Source organism: Tribolium madens, unplaced genomic scaffold (assembly GCF_015345945.1).
Source record: "Tribolium madens isolate multiple individuals breed KSU strain unplaced genomic scaffold, Tmad_KSU_1.1 Scaffold_3;HRSCAF=73;Tcas5.2_LG2, whole genome shotgun sequence".
NCBI lineage: Eukaryota > Metazoa > Arthropoda > Insecta > Coleoptera > Tenebrionidae > Tribolium > Tribolium madens.
Window position 1 is genome coordinate 4695000 of NW_025401006.1, and position 16452 is coordinate 4711451.

General features: G+C 35.0%; 4 protein-coding genes across 6 annotated transcripts; 3 read left to right on the plus strand and 1 right to left on the minus strand.

The window, feature by feature from the left end:
* The first annotated feature begins 647 nt into the window (after positions 1–647).
* On the plus strand, positions 648–7337 carry LOC123007093. 2 transcript variants are annotated; one of them, XM_044402131.1, is made up of 18 exons: positions 648–742; positions 789–1316; positions 1364–1767; positions 1806–1964; positions 2007–3426; positions 3474–3755; positions 3804–4327; positions 4375–4514; positions 4560–4724; positions 4769–5165; positions 5210–5485; positions 5537–5678; positions 5724–5925; positions 5969–6187; positions 6233–6368; positions 6417–6737; positions 6784–7005; positions 7052–7337. In XM_044402131.1, exons 1-18 carry the CDS (start codon positions 715–717, stop codon positions 7289–7291), a joined length of 5805 nt encoding a protein of 1934 aa, XP_044258066.1. In that variant the 5' UTR covers positions 648–714; the 3' UTR covers positions 7292–7337. The 2 variants fall into 2 exon arrangements, with proteins under 2 accessions (XP_044258066.1, XP_044258067.1); XM_044402132.1 differs by having other exon boundaries at positions 6417–6719; positions 6765–7005; positions 7052–7182.
* Positions 7338–7350: 13 nt separating this feature from the next.
* On the plus strand, positions 7351–7966 carry LOC123007937 (39S ribosomal protein L54, mitochondrial). The gene is made up of 2 exons (XM_044403462.1): positions 7351–7563; positions 7612–7966. The coding sequence occupies exons 1-2, from the start codon at positions 7458–7460 to the stop codon at positions 7926–7928; spliced, it is 423 nt and encodes a 140-aa protein (XP_044259397.1). The 5' UTR covers positions 7351–7457; the 3' UTR covers positions 7929–7966.
* On the minus strand, positions 7907–8888 carry LOC123007936. Its single transcript, XM_044403461.1, has 2 exons — positions 8732–8888; positions 7907–8675 (listed from the first exon to the last, which is right to left on the minus strand). Exon 2 carries the CDS (start codon positions 8670–8672, stop codon positions 7929–7931), a length of 744 nt encoding a protein of 247 aa, XP_044259396.1. The 5' UTR covers positions 8673–8675; positions 8732–8888; the 3' UTR covers positions 7907–7928.
* Positions 8889–8972: 84 nt separating this feature from the next.
* LOC123006950 (receptor-mediated endocytosis protein 6 homolog) lies at positions 8973–16429 on the plus strand. Of its 2 annotated transcripts, none has more exons than XM_044401904.1 (12): positions 8973–9110; positions 9398–9529; positions 9576–10135; positions 10183–10384; positions 10436–10777; positions 10828–11026; positions 12345–13955; positions 14898–15106; positions 15155–15408; positions 15457–15783; positions 15828–16098; positions 16144–16429. In XM_044401904.1, the coding sequence occupies exons 2-12, from the start codon at positions 9407–9409 to the stop codon at positions 16282–16284; spliced, it is 4239 nt and encodes a 1412-aa protein (XP_044257839.1). In that variant the 5' UTR covers positions 8973–9110; positions 9398–9406; the 3' UTR covers positions 16285–16429. The 2 variants fall into 2 exon arrangements, with proteins under 2 accessions (XP_044257839.1, XP_044257840.1); XM_044401905.1 differs by lacking the exon at positions 8973–9110 and adding an exon at positions 9207–9234.
* Positions 16430–16452: the final 23 nt, after the last annotated feature.

Below are 16452 nucleotides of genomic sequence, written 5' to 3' on the forward strand. Positions count from 1 at the left end.
TGGTGTTGTTTAAAAAATAAAGTTAGTGTTAGGATTATTTGAAAATTTTTAAAAGAATTTAAGTCAAAGCATGACTGAAACATTTTGCAAAATTCAAACAAAAAAAGTATTTATTTAGAATTTGATTCTAACATTTTCAAAAGTTTCAAATTTGATCCATTAAAAACAAACTCCGCAAAAAAAATACAATTACATGTTTTATAATTCTGTTTATTAGATTCTGAATCTAATTCTTTATTTTTCACTGTAAATTATTTTGCTGACTTGACCTGATCTGACCTTTTTCTTCTCTCAAAAGGGAAATCCATCTTGGACTCCCAAATCTTATATCCGGTTAGTGTCGGACTCCTAATACTAAAAATTAAAGAGAGATGAGGAAATTATTGATTTCGGAACCTTAGAACGCCATTAAATAACAGCAGTAGTCCATAAAAGTGCTGTGTATTTTATTGAGACAGTATTATTAATTACTATTATTAAGTGAAAGTTTTTTTATTATCTTTTGTGGTTTAATTTCTTCCTGAAAGACCTTGTTTAGCCCCCAATTTTTTTAACAAAAGCTAAATACCCTAATTTCTTAAAATTATTGCAAGAATTTCCATGGTTTCAAAAAGTCATTTAAACGTCACAAATCACTATGAACCAAAAGAAACCAAAAACCCAAAGAAATCGGTTTAAAAATTATCCTCAAGAAAAAAACCTCCCTTCCAACATATGGACATGTTTATTTCTCATCTCACTGGTGACGAATTACTTTATTACGACTTTCACTTATGTGGTCTTAAAAGATCCAATCGATCAAAAAATCTACTGGCTGATTGTCCTCCTAGACGCAACATTTGCTTTAGATTTGTTCCTCAATGTTGCGAATTTTATTTGGACCAAAAAAAAATCGCCATACAAGCAACCGATAAGAAGCGAGATGGTTTTAACAATCGACTTGATCCTTGTGTTTCCTTATTCGTACATTTACGAGAATTTTGCTGCTAATTATAACAAGACAGTTTTTCTCTATTTGCGACTAATTTCAGTGCTCCGTTTGTTCCATTTAGTGTTGTTTTTTAAAGAGAAGTGGAACACAGCCGGGATTAATCACCTCAAATGTTTTACTTTTCAATTTTTGATTTATTTTATGATAAGAATGCATGGGGCGACGTGTCTTTGGCATTATTCGACTTACAGAAGCGATTTTGTTGAAAAATACAACACGACTTCGGAGCAATATGTTAGTTGTTTTTATTTCGCTTTGATGGATATTACGAATCGGAATTTCGGCGATTTGACTCTTTGGAGAGTGACTGAGAAAATTCTTTCAAGTATAGTTGATTAAGACACTTGAACATTAATAATTCTTTATTTATAGTTTCAATAATGGGAATGGGTTTCACAGTGACTGCAATTTTTATCGCAAGTTTGGCACTTCTACTAGACAATAAATACAAACAAAGAACTCATCTCAAGACTCACTTCCGGACTGTTTTGCAATTCCTCAAGTCACTCCCAACCAATACGAAACAAATTCAAGACTATTACAATATTCTATGGGAGAAGAAAAATGGAGTACACCGAGCCACACAATTCGCCACTCTCCCGTACCCCCTAAAATGCGAAATTGGAGTCGATATTAACATCCATTTTTTCCAAACTTCGCTTCTTTTTCAAAACAAACCCGACGCGTTTTTGCGACGAGTTTCAAATTTAATGAAACACGAATTCCACCAAGCCGGTCAACTGATTTATCAGCGCAATGTTGTCAAAAATAAAACAGTAAGATTTTTGGTTACTATTTATTAAAAAAAAAACAGATTTTTGTGGTTCTTGGCACCGTGGAAATTTTATCAGACGAAGACGACGAAAGCCCTATTGTTACCCTGACCTCAGGGACTTGTTTAGGCGAAAGCTCCCTAATTTTGAGCCTTCCAGCTAAGTGTTCAGTCCGCACGTCCAGCTACACTGAACTCCAAGTAATTATTTTTGCAATTTTTTTTTAGTTTGAATTTTTGTAGGTTCTCTACCGGAGGGATTTTGTCACGATCCTGGACCTTTATCCCCATGTTTACAACAATATACGTGATGCCATTTTACAAAGAATTGTGGACGCGCATGAGGTGCAAACACTTGAGGATAAACAAATCAACTTGCATCCGTTTTTTCCCAAAAGTGACAAAGTTTCGGTGAAAAGTCTTAAAGATAAGTTAAGGAAAAAAGCCAAATTTGTGGATAATCGTTATGTGGCTTTGTATCGCCTGAAGGATTCGTCTGAGAAAAATAAAAAATTTCCTTGGATTCTCGAGCCAGAATCTCCAGTGAGGCAATGTTGGGAGTATTTTATTTTAGTCGTCGCTTTGTATATTAACATCACCTTCCCTTACTACATTATTTTTGTCAAGTCCTACCCGGTTTGGTTCACTTTTCTCTCGAATTTCTTCGACGTAATCCTCGTTTTGGACCTTGTTATTATTCTGACCACAGCAATTGACGAAAAAAATTACAAAATTGACACTTTCATGGCCATCACCCAAAAACGGGTCGTTCAACTTGGATTCTATTTGGATTTCTTCAGTTGCATCAAAACCGAGTTGTTTTACTGGATTTGGACTCGAAACGAGCGATTTAGTGACGTTCTAAAACTAAACCGTTTGGTCAAAATCTACCGAGTCCCGAAACTTATCCGAAAATACGAAAATAAGATCGAGTCAAATTTCCACGGTTTGACTCTCTTAAAATATATTTTTTATCTTCTTGTGTTAACTTACTGGTTTGGTGGGTGTCTATACCTTGTGACCTGTTTCGAGGATTCTTGTACTGAAGATGGTTGGTTATTCACGAAACTTTTGAAAGATTTCAAAGAGCAACAAACGACGTACATAACTGATCCTTTGTTAACTTCTTTGTATTTTTCACTGTCGTGTTTGACCGGTTTTACACCGGGGGATATCTCACCGGTCAATATAACCGATCGGGTTATAACCAGTTTTGGGTTCATTTCGGGGCTGTTTATGTTTAGTTGTTGCGTGGCACAATTTGCCGCTGCTTTGGCAAGGAAACTGAAAATGCGGTTGGACTTCCAGGAGAAGTTTTGCATAGTTTTGGACTGTCTCAAAGATCGGCAATTAAGCTCCGATTTGGTCAAAAGAGTCAAAAAATTTTTGTTGCTCCAATGGATGTACGATAAAGCCGCGATTTTCCGACAACATTTATTCTACAATGTCGACCCAAACATGCAAAAAGTTGTGCAAATTGAAGAAAAAATGGACACGTTTTTATCGGTCCCGTTATTCCAAAACTTGGATAAAAATTTTCTAGTTGCTCTCGCCGCAAAAGCACCGATTTTGGTCCTACCACCCGAAGAATACGTGACTTACAAAGGAGAATTTCTAAAAATATTGTACATAATTATGAGAGGGCACTGCATTCGCCAGTTTGGTACAAAATTTAAAGTGTTTGAACCCAAAAAAACTGAAATGTTTTAGAAAAAAACTCAGTCTTGTTGGGTCCTAAATCATCCTTCGGCACTTTATGCTTCTTCTCAAACGTCAATTCTTTGTGTACTGTTGAAACAGTAACTCATGTTAAGCTCATCTACATCACCGAAGAAATTTTTTGGGCGGTAGCTTCAATGTTTCCAAAAGTTGCTAATGGGTTCAAAGTAAGTTCGGAAAATTTTGACTTAATTACCGAATTTCGAAGAATTCCAATACGTGGGTCGCTTGAAAATATTGCAGAAGTTGACGATGACCTCTGGTTGTCCGAAGGTAATCAACCACAAAACAATTCTTTAAAAATTGAGAAACATATTTCAGATTCACTCTTGAGTGTTATTTCGTATTGTAGAGAACGTAAAGAGAATTATAGTACGCCTTATCGACAACTAGGGGTCCTGTGTTGGGTCCAAATGCTGATGTTACCCATTTGCATTCTACCATATGGAAGATTAATCAAAGTATGGGTTATAGGACGACTCTTGGTGACTCTAATCGTGGCAATTTTGATACCTTATCAATTAATTTTAAAACCCTACACTTCCACCATCGACATAATCACTTTCGTTACTGATTTAATTGCATATTTGGACCTCTATTTTAATTTATTTGTCGGTTATTACGGTCCTAGGAACCAACTCGTTATACATCCCTTGAAAACAGCCATTCATTACTTGAAAGGAAAATTTTTACTAGATTTTGTGCTGTGCTTTCCGTGGGAAACTCTAGTACAACACTTTTCTGGTAATTATTACAACGTAGCTAAAATTATTCGACTGGGTCAGATTTATCGATTAATTCATTTTTTCAACTATGTGTCCACACTTACAAAGAAGAAGAAATATGTAAGTTGTATTAATTTCAATTATCACAAATTTTTGTTAATTTCCAGGGAGTTGTTCTCCATATTTTGAAATTTATTCCATTGGTGATCATTTTTATCCATTTTTGGGCAACAATTTTCGTTATAAATACTTGTAATTACTCCCCAAATGGAACATTTCTGTGTCACAAAAATTCATGGATTGACAGGTCAAGATCCTGTTTTCTTAACCAATTTTCCAAATTGATTTTTAGGTCAAAATTTCAAAATTTTTCTCACCCTCTCGAAGTGTATTCAACATCAATTTATTTTTGTACCAGTGTTTTGGCTTCTACCGGTTTAGGAGACATTACACCAAAAAGCCCCAGTTCTGTTATTATTACAATAACGATGCAAATTTGCACAATTTTATTCATTGGGTAATTACAAATCACTATTTTTTTCTCTAAATTTGGTGATTTAGTTATGTGTATGCAAAAATCGCAAGTTACAAGACTCACTGGTACACCAATCTCTTCAAAACCCAAGAAATGATAAACGAGTTAAAAAAATTTTTGGTACAAGAAAACGTTCCGAAAATTCTCCAGATGCAAGTCATCCAGCAATTGGAGTATCGCTGGAAACGTAAAAAACTTGAACCAGACACAACTTTGGCTAAATTCCATCCAGCTCTTCATGAGGATTTAGTTTACGTAATGTTCGAAAATGTTTTACAAAACGTCCCAATATTTTCAAATATTGATAAATCATTTCTACGACTCTTTGGGAGGATTGTCAAAGAGCAATGTTTTCTTCACCAAGAGGTGGTTTTTCGAGCCGATGATATTGTCTCAGAGTTGTATATAATTGAGAGAGGCACTGTAAGATATTTGTTAAATTTGGCCGTTTCCAAATTAAATTTTAGGTCAAAATTGTTGACAAAACTGGAAGTTTTGAGTCGCATCTGGAAGCTGGCGCAATTTTTGGCAATTTGACTCCCAGAACTTTGCATAAAGTTTCAATGACTGTGACAGCGTTAACTAATATTGATCTTCTGTGTATTAACACTGAAGAATTCAATTTGTTACTAAATAAGTATCCTTGGATTCAAGATGCAATTACATCAAGCTTGACAAACGAAGATTTTATGTTACACGAGATTAAAAATGAGACTTCTGAGGCGAGTCTCGCACAATCAACCGTAGAATAATCAAAACTAGTTGTGATTTTTTTTTGAAAAAGTTTATTTCAGTATGACTCCACTACAAGTTTCAACCCTTTAAATACCTTATCAGAAATCAAACTAAATTTGGTTGGATGTTTCCTTTTGTGTCAACCCTGGAAATTTTTCAATATAACAATCCCGGAATATTCCCTTTTTATAAAAATTTTTGGTAATGTGAATTGTGAATAAAACTTAAATTATGAGAGCTTTCCAGACATCTACTGCCTGGTTTTAACTTACATCAACTCAATTCTAGTTTTGTACGAATTTTCGTTTCAAAATCATGATAAATTTTTCTTAAATGTTGCAATTTACCTTGATGTTACTTTTATTTTAAAAATACTGATCGAAATGCACAAGACTTACGAAAACAGGTTTGGAGAGCACGTAAAATCGAACAAGAAAATTGTTTCACGGTAAGTGTAGTGGAAATTTGACCAAAAACAACGTTTTTTTCAGATATTTTCGCAACAAGAAGCTGAAACGCAGTGTCGATATTTTTGTGAATTTCCCGTTCTATTATTTGGCTTTTTTTGGAACATTGTTTACTAGTTTTAATGCAAGTTTTTATTTTTCATGTCTCAGACTGGTCACACTTTATAGATTGGTTTATTTTTGGGAGTATTACAAAATTAGATCAAATCAGTTAATGGTCAAAATTTCGCTTCTGAAAATCGGGTAAAACAATTTATTTAAAGACAAAAAAATATGAAATTGTTTCAGTGCAATGATAGTCTGGGGGACTTTAATGATTCATATTTTTTCATGCGGGTGGTATCTGTGTGCGTGTCCTTTAATTACTTGCTTTAGCGATTCTTGGGTAAATGAGGTCTTTAACACAACCTCGCCACACTTTTCGGTCTCTCCTTACCTCATTTTTGCTTTATTTAAATAAATTTTATTCTAGGACAAATTAGATCTTTATGTTACATCATTATATTTCGTAATTATAATAATGACAACGACTGGAACTGGTGATATTTCAGCCAACAGCATTCGTGAACAAATTTTCATCACTTTTATGATGCTGACTGCGATTTTTCTCGCTGGAATTTTTATTGGCGAGATTTGGAATTGGCTCAATTCCACTACAATCGCACGAGTGAAATACGACAATGAAATCAACGAACTTAAACAATATTTAAAAAATAGTAACATCAGTAATTATCAAATGAAAAAAATGTGGCATTATGTTCAACAAATCTGGACGGTCAGTCGAGGAAATCAAGTACAATTTTTAACGTATTTTTCAAAGTTTCTACAATTTTTTCAAGGTACCTCAAGCAATTTCTCTTTTACATTCTGCTACTTTACAAGATTTGATGTTACAAATCTACGGACCACACATTTCAAGCTCGTATGTGTTTTCAGACCTAGAGAGGTCATTCACCCGCCAGTTGTGCCAATACCTCAAACGTTGCGTTTTTTTCCCGGGGAATTACATAGTCCAACATGGCGATTTCGATAATACCATGTATTTCATCCATTATGGAGAAGTAAATACTCATTTGTGGTGTTTCCAACATTTTTTAAACTTTTTAGGTCGAAATATTAACTGTTCATTCGAATTTAACCGAAACCATACATGAAGTACTACGTAGAGGGGAAATGTTCGGAGTGACGCAGGGTTTATTTTACGATATTCCTCACCATTTCTTTTTTCGCGCCCGCACTGCTGTGCATTTAGTGGCTTTACGGTTTGACGATTGGCAGCACTTGTTAGAGTTTTTCCCCGAAAGTCGGGACGCTATGTACACAAAAACAAACAGAGTTCAAGTGTAGTTTTAAAAGTTTGAAACGCCATGAATAATTAAAAAATTATATTTTTTTGTGTGTGTTATTTAACCCCCCACTGTCTGTGGCACGAGTCGCCCATGCTTACGTCATTTGTCAAAAATCTAACCTTACAATTTGATATTTTTACAATAAATTCAAAAATCGGGCCACAATGAGTATTGCGGGCCCCTTCAGACTATTAACTTATTGCCGACAACAATATTTACGATTTCAGTTGAATTATCCTCGATGTAATTACGCGAAAAAAGACACTGGAAGTAAGGCCCCCACAAGACTTTTAGCACAGGTTACAAACTGATTTTTAGGCGTTAGCATGATTGGAGGTGCTCTGAAGAAGAAAAAGTTGGGTAAAATGGGTCCTGTGATAGAAAAGAAGGTTATTCCGGTCGAAACAGACCCCCAGAAACTTGTAAAATATGTTTGTGGATCAAATATTTACACCACTGGACAAGATATTGAATTAAAGCCCGATAATGAGTATCCTGAATGGTTGTGGAGTATACGAACGGGGCCCCCGACGCCACTCGAAGAATTAGACCCCAATACCAAAGAGTATTGGAGGAGGATAAAGAAAATGGCAATGAGACGAAACAATAAATTAGCACAACTTAAGAAGTTTTAATTAGAGAAAAGTAATAAATGAGTCTAAATTAAACGTAACTCTTGTTGTTATTTTTCTTCCGTAATCAATCACTACAAATTGTTTTTTTGAGTCTAATTCTTCGCCAATTATTTTGTAATCTACTTGCAAATCAACAGGTTTTTTCAAGCTTCCCACTTGGTGTCGACAAAAAATTGAAACTAGATTTAAATTCTTAACAACACTTTGTAAGAGACTGAAAATATTTCTAGAAAATTGATCGTAACTCAAAATCGAGTTTTTCTGTTTAGCCACCCAAAATTGAGATGTTATATCATCAATAATTAAGAGACTACAATTGTCTTTGTCTTGAATCATTTTCTCCAAATTCCTCAAAGTTGTTTCAAACTGCTCTTCATCGTAACAGTTTAAAAAAGTGACGAATGTTAGCGCTTTTTCTATCAGACTTTTCCTGTTTTTTATTTTAAGATTTTTGAGGTGGGCATCAATCGTATTTGTGATTTTTAAGACACTTATGTGGAAAGTGGTATTTACAAAGACAACACCTGATTCTTTCCAGTATTGGTTGAGTTCCTTTGGCAAAATACACCGAACTAAAAAATCAACAAGCAAATCCGTACTAAAGTCGCCTGTAACTTCGACAATGTCATTGGGGCGAGGAGAGCCCCCTTGAAACAGTTTAGGATTCACGTCTTCCAAACAAAATTGAGACTTGTTCAGTCGTGAAAATAGTTGCACGCCTGACTCTACCACTGGTGCCTGCATCGTCTACAAATTAAATAAAAGTAAATCAACAATCCAGCATTGAAACTTGCTGTTTTTACAGTCAAAATTTTTTTGAAACATTTGAGAATTTGATTGTTGAGGTGCACGAATTCCGCATGTCGCTTTTTACACTAGATGCTAATTTGTTTATTAAACACTAAATTTTTTAGTTTAATGTTATTTTATATAAAAATAAAAAATATTGTACTACGTAGTTTTGTGTGTTTAAACAACAATTGATTAAAATTATTTTATAAATTTAGCGTTTGTTGGAAATGGCGTTAGTGGAAAAGCGAATGTAACTAAGACCCTAATGACATTTGTTGACAAATGTGTCAAAACAAAGCTGTAATTTAAGTGTTTTCAAGCTTTAAAAGGCTTTTGAGAAGGCTTCTGTAGTGCGACTGATGTAAATAACTGTATTTTTGTAAAGTCAAGGTAATTAGTTAAAATTAATGCATGATTAGAAATTGTGTGTGAAAAAAAAAATCATAGGTTATGTTAGTGTTAAATATTTACTCAAAACTTTCACCTTAGTTTAATCCAACAAAAAGCACTTATTGTACGTTCTAGAAAAAATGTCTACAGTTTGCTTTTTTTTGAATCATTAATTACGTTTAAATTTCTGTGATTTCGTTAATTATTTTTGTGACTGGTACCACCAGTGTAGCTATCCACCTGGTTGGTCTATTGTTACAATTTTTCTTCAGATCAATTTATTTCAGGTGTTTAGGATGAAAGATAATGAGAGTGAAGAAAAAGAAGACCGAAATGTCTTCAAATTACTATCACAATTACGTAAAGAGAAATTATTCATAACTAACGAGAGATTAAATATCCAGAAATTAAACAAATCGGTGGGTAAAACTTTTAAAGGGACGGCTTTTTACACGATTATTGCAGATTAAAAAGAAAACTGACGGTTTAATTGAAGCCACATGGATGACAACAAAGCAACGATTATATCTCCTCTCCCAGCGAGAATTCACAACACAGAACTACGAGCATATCAAATCCATCACCAACTCGGAATTTGTGGAAGCTAAAACCTTGTTAGGCTACCAAACTGTCAAAATAAACAATTTACTTCAAAACCTGCGAAAGCAACCTGAAGAACTAGCCAAGTGGCTTTTCGTAGGCGAACAAATAAACGACGATCAGTTTTCTCATGTTTTACAAACAGTGGTCACTGGACTATACTCCTCATGTATATTCCCAGAGGACACGAGTTATATGCTGAAACTTTTACTAGAACTCGCAAAATTGCAACTTCTCAAGAGCGAAAATCCCAGACGGATGCTCAAACAGGGTACTTGCTCTTTCAAAAATTTGTTTTTTATCTTCACGGAAGTGTTACCAACTGCGAAGTTTTTCCTAAGTGCCGCTTTAGAATTGCCGATTTTGCGGTTGGCGGCTTGTAGGGACTTTTACCTAGATGTCGATCCAGATAAAACACTCATGAGGTACTTCCGCTTGAGTATTATGACAATTTTGCGAAAAAAAATTTTAGGTATCGACACAACGAGAACAATCTCAAGTCAGAATTCAGGGATATTCAGGAATACAGGACTGAAGTTATAAGAAAATTATCGGAATTTACAAACTCGTTTATTTCTTCTTTACGTGAGAACGTTTACAGTTTCCCAAAGCCGATTGCGTGGATTGTGTATCACATTTCTAAAATCATTACGAAATCATTTGGGAGCAAAGAAGTTGCGTTGCGTTTTTCTCATCCAATATTCGGCTCATTTGCTATTTTTTAGGCTTATGCTATCGTGACTGAACTAATTTTCACTTTGTATATTTGCCCTGCGATCGTCGATCCTGAACAATACTGCATTTGTGACGCACAAATCACCGAAGTCACTCAACACAACTTGATGCAAGTCGGGCAAATCTTGCAGGTTTTGGCTCTGAATAAATTCGAGTCGCCTGAAAACCGCTTCAGCGATATCTACAATTTGTTAGACAACGATATAGTTTGCAATTTTATGGAGGATATCCTCTTTAATTTGGAATTCGACGATGATACACCACCTGTTGATCTAGCGCCGACCATTATACGGGATTCGGCTCTTTTGGCCGAGGACGAATTGAACAATTTTGTAATTTCTCTATTTGTAATAATCTAGTTTCGTAATTAAGCAAATTGTAGATTTTATTTTTGCAAAAAGTACACAATGAAATGGTGCAAAATGACAATTTTAAGAAACATCTCGGGGATAGTTCTATTGAGGAACAAATCGCGTCGCTAATTCTCCCGTCGTCTCTGGAAAATTCGCCAAAAACGAGCAAACCGTACACTAATGGGTTCTCCGAAAATACGCTGAAAAGGAACCATTTCCTGTCGTTGGGTAAGTCGTAATTGCGAGTCAAGGACGATAAACTTATTAACTGTGAAATTTTAAGAAAAACTCTTCACTTTTACTTAAAATCTAAAACCAAGAGAACATGAAAATGTCATTTATTGTTACTAAGTGAACTTTTTTTCATTCTATTATTTTTTGTGGTTAATTATTTTCTGAAAGCTGTAGTTTATAAACAGATTTTTTTAACAAAAGATGTAAATCGCTATTTCTCATTATTTGAAAACTGCTTTTCTATTTAAAACTCAAAACCAAAAAGAGCATAGTTATATTATTATTAAATGTTTGCCAAAATGATGCAAAAATTTACTTTTTTGTTATTTATAAATTAAATGAAATTTAAAAAAAATTAAGATGTTCTATGTTAAATCATATTTTTTAAAAATACTGCAATACTGACATTAATTTTAAAAATGTTAATTATTGTTACTAAATCAACATTCTTCTGCTTTCTATTATTTTTTATATTTTTTTTTTACCAAAAGGGATAAGTCGCTATTTCTCGGTTTGGAAATTTGTTAGAAATACCTTGAAAAGGAACCACTTTAGTTTCGTTGAGTAAGTCATAATTACGTGCCAAGGACATTAATTATTTTTCACTAAATTATAATAAATTTTGCTAATTGGTTTTATCGCGTCATGTCTCCGAACATAAAGATAAACACGTACAAATAAATGACAGGTTTAAATGGATTTCTCATGGCCAAATGGGTTGCAAAATTTTTTTAATTGATTCGTAACAATGAAATTAGATATTTGTTTTAGTACTATTACGCAAATTAATGTTAATTATATGATAGTTGTTTTGCAATATTATTTTTTAATGAAATTTTTTTTTTTTTCAGCAGATGTTAAACTATTTCTTTATCAACTCTTTTGAGTAGATAAAGTAGTACTTTAACCACAAGGGTAGATAAAGTAACACTTAATAGCAAGGGTAGAAAAAATGTTTTAGTAATCCATAGTAACGGAGCAACACAATTGCGAATTTGAACCAAAAATTGTATTTTTTTAAATTTAATTTTTTCCCGAATTTGAAGTCCTGCTATAGAAAAAAATGTAACTCTGTTTAATGTTATTTGGGGCTTTTATTGGGAAAATTTTTGTACGTTTACTAAATAATAATAAATATACAGGATCATCTCAGTATCATAAAATAAATAAAAAATTTAAAAAAATTTTTTCCATGTTTCTCTAGTATCTTACCTTAGTTGAAATTTTTTTCTGGAGCATGCCAGAACTCATGAGTTCTGACACATGCTGTATAATAAAAAAAATTGTTTTTTAAGAAATTTTTCTTTTTTAGTCACAAAAAACCACACATCGAAATCTCGCGACGAAATCTCGCAAAACATCCCTCTAACCGTGTTGATTTTCTCAATGGACAAGGACCTGGTGGAGCCTGTGGGTCTCTTACCCGAAGAAAAAATCCTCAACATGAATCTGAACGTCAAGAAGGAAGTAATTTTGCCAAACCCACCTTCTGAAATAATCACTGAAGCTGTAAATGGGCGCGTTGAAGAAAAACCCTTTTCGAATTTTCCAGATGAGGGTTCCATCGGAAACACTTCTGACAATCTCGAGGCGATATCCGAGGCGGCGAGTAACCATTCAGTCGCAAGCAGTCTCGAATTGGAAAACGACCAAAACGACAACCTTTCGGATATGATTTCGGCCAACGTTTCCGGTCGTGGTACTCCCAACATTTCCGGTCGGGACACCCCCAGTTCGCAAGTGAACGATAATGAGGAGCGCCCTCTGCCTGAAGCTAGACAAGTAGAGCAACCCCAGCCGCAGATAAGTCGGCAAATTCGGTCCGAAATCGACGACAAATTTTGTAAGTTTGAAATAAAGAAGTTGTTGGAAGGGGACGAAACGATTTCGATCATTTCCGAGACGTGGAGTACTGATGTTTTAGCATCGGATAATGAAACGATCGATGCGGGAGATTCACGGGCCGAAAGACAAGGCTTGCAATTGGTCGATCAAGCCATAAGTGAAGTCCCGACTGGGAATATTCTTGATATTTCCGAAACTCAGAGCGAGAGTGCGTGGTCGACTGATGTCATGGCGTCGGATACAGAAAGATTGACAGAAGTTGACAATGATGATGCCGGAAGTGTGGCACAATCCGACGAGACCCGATCAGAAACCGACGAAAATCCGACAAGTCGGAGATTGTCGAATTCGTCCAATTACGTAAATTACTATCAAGAGTACCGAAAAGTCGAAATTAAGAATAATGTTAAAACCGACAACAACGCCAATAATGTGTTGTTTAAATCGGTCACGTTGACCGACACTCAACACAACCTGTCATTTGGGGAACTAAAAATCGCCAGGAAGAAAGACGTTCCTGGACCGAGCGGTTTTAACCCAACCGAACTGTTGAAACAAAACACGTACGATGAACGCCCCAACGAAATCCTACTGAGTAACTGTAGCCTGAATTCGAGTTCTTCAGGCAGCAGTAGCAACAGTTTTGAAAACAAACATTCACATACTGAAGCTTGTTGGGAAAGTAAACAGTGGTTAAACAGTTCGGGGAGTAGTCTAAATGTCACGTCGACACCGTCCGAAAGCACCAGCGAGTTGTCAGTCCTCAGTGTCAGTAATTTGAATCCGAATATTTTAGTAAAGAAAGCTGCGACGTTGAATCGAAATTTGAAGCCTTCGGCTTCAACTGGTGCTATTCCCAAGAGTATTAGTTTTGATATGAGTGCGGATAAAGGTGATAAGTATCTTGATGATGATCAGAGGAGTAAAAGAGGAGGGTTTTTCGGTAAACTGAGAATGGGGTTCAGGAATAGGAGGGGGAAGTCGTTCCGGAATCAGGACGATTTCCGATTGGATGGCGAGGAGTTCGGGACAGGGAAAAAAACACCGAATGAGTCGCCGGTTAAGATTAGTAGTGCAGGTAATTAACTGCTCTGTTATCGCCAACTAAACTGTTATACCGGGTGATAAAAAAACTGAAATAGCTTTTGAGTAACTTCCGATTGTTAACAGCTGGATATTGACATTTATATTTTAGCTAAATTAATTTTTTTATCTAATTATTTTCTCTTTTGCTCATTTTTTTCAAACTACCGAATTGGCCTTAAAAAACTCAAGAAATTCGTAATTATTTAAACACAACTCAATAACGTTTTGTGCATTTTTTAAGTGTCTAGAAACTCTAGAAATGATTTTTGTCGAGGTTTTGGTCGATTTTCGGTACCCGGAGTTGACTCCCCGGCACATTTTACATATGTATGGTGTAAAACTTTAACAAAGTTGAAAATCGTCTTGCCGAAATTGACAGTTTCAGCAGATTTTTAAGCTGAAAACTCTGCGAGATCTTGCCATACCGAGTCAAAAATTTCTAAATTATTATAAAGAAAAGATTATATTATATTTTTACTTGTAATAAAAAACGTAAACCGTCGACATTATTAGAATGATTTATATCGTAAATTTGTAAAATGGTTTGTACAGACGTATTCCCCGTTTAAATTGAAACAAAACCGAAAATTTTATTACGTCCTATCACAGAATATAATGTCGCAAACAGCCGTAAAAATTTTAATCCTGTTGAGTAACTCTTATTATGACATCTCATTCCGCAATTATGTTTCCCACTTTTGCTGGTTGTTACAAACGATTTTTAATTTTCAAGAGTTATCACCCAATTAAGTAGAAAAATTTATTTAATGCACTCATAAAATACGCAAATTCTAGGTTCTTGGCTAATGTTCACGTTTTTATTCATTAGAGTTGATTATAAGATAAATCAGAGTTATAAAAATAGCGGAATGAGATGGCTGAAACATGCAATAGTGTCTTTGTTAGACTTAACGTCACTTTGTTTTGCTTTTAGAAGTGTCGGAAGACATTTTAGCCAAATATCGGGCTAAACCGTTCGTCGAAAGTACTCCGAAAGAAGCCAACGGCAATGATAAAATTCCTAAAATAAGATCTGAAGACTCAGCCGATAACGTCGATGTTAACAATAGCTTTGATGATATTAAAAGAAAATTGCGTCTAGTTTTAAGTAATACAACTTCACAAACCCCTAAAGTAATTAAGGTTCGTATTGTTATTTTTTTTACCCCATGTTCATATATTTTCCAACAGGAGAACCGATTATCTGTAAAAAGTAAGGTTGAAACAATCCTTAGATTAGAGTTAGGCAAAGCTCGTAAACTGAAGGAGTGGTCAAACATTGCACGAATCTCTGAAACTTTGCGTTTTATCAATTTATTGAATGAGAGTACCTGTTTGAGCTTATTTCAATCACTTCGAGAAGATTTCCTCCAACGTTCTGTTTACACAGATTATTTGATATATTCTCGTCAGGAGCTACTTTTTTGTCAATCATACCTCGACGGGTAAACAACCATTTATTAATTATCGCAAAATCTAAAACTAAATTCCAGTCTAAGTGAACAAGTGAATAATGACAAACAACAGTGCGAGAAATATTTAAGCATGATTTGCGTCCGCAAATTCCTCCTCGATGAGGAAAGTCGCATCACGCAATTCTGTGAAGAATTCAAAGACATCACTCTCTTCGACGAAAAGTGCGACTTTTTGAACAACTTCTACGAACAAGTCTACTCAATAATGCAACGTAGTGGTCTATGGCAGGATGTTTTTAAAAATCAAGGTGATGCTATTAAAATAACGCTCGAGAGGTGTATTATGAGTAAAATCTACAAGTATGCCCTGTACCCAAACGGGGATGGGGACCGGGATCGCGATCAGTAAGTATGCAACTCGGGTGAAAAAACCTAAATGTTTTTTTCAGCGTTCTGTTCCAACATATTGAGAAATTGGCGAGTATTATAAGCCCGGATCATAAAGATTTGATGATACATAAGATGTTCCTGCGTGAAATGCCCTGGATTCCGGCCCAGGATGCCCTTAAAGCAATGAATGCGTACAAAACACCAAGAGATAAAGTGAAATGCGTGGTTCATTGTGCGAAATGCATCATGGATTTGTTGTCGTTCTCGCAAAATTCGGGATCCACAACTGCGGACGATTTCACACCAGTGCTGGTTTATGTTATAATAAGGGTGAGTCGCGAGTGGGTGTAAATGGGGGCTTTATGGGAGTTTTAGGTGAATCCTGCTGATTTGCTGTCGACCATCCAATTCGTCAATAGTTTCTACCACAATCAGATCGACGGCGAAGAACTTTATTGGTGGACGCAGTTTTGTTCCGCTGTTGAGTATATAAAAACGATGGATTATTCGGATTGACGAATGCTATCCGATAATCTCTTTCCTGTATAAAATAATTTATGTATTTTCAGTAAAATTTACTTTGTATTAATTATATATTTTATTAAATAAGAAATTGTTAATTAGTAAAATAAGGGGGTTCGAAATAAAAACTTCACACATGCAGGTGTTTCATTACATTGCATA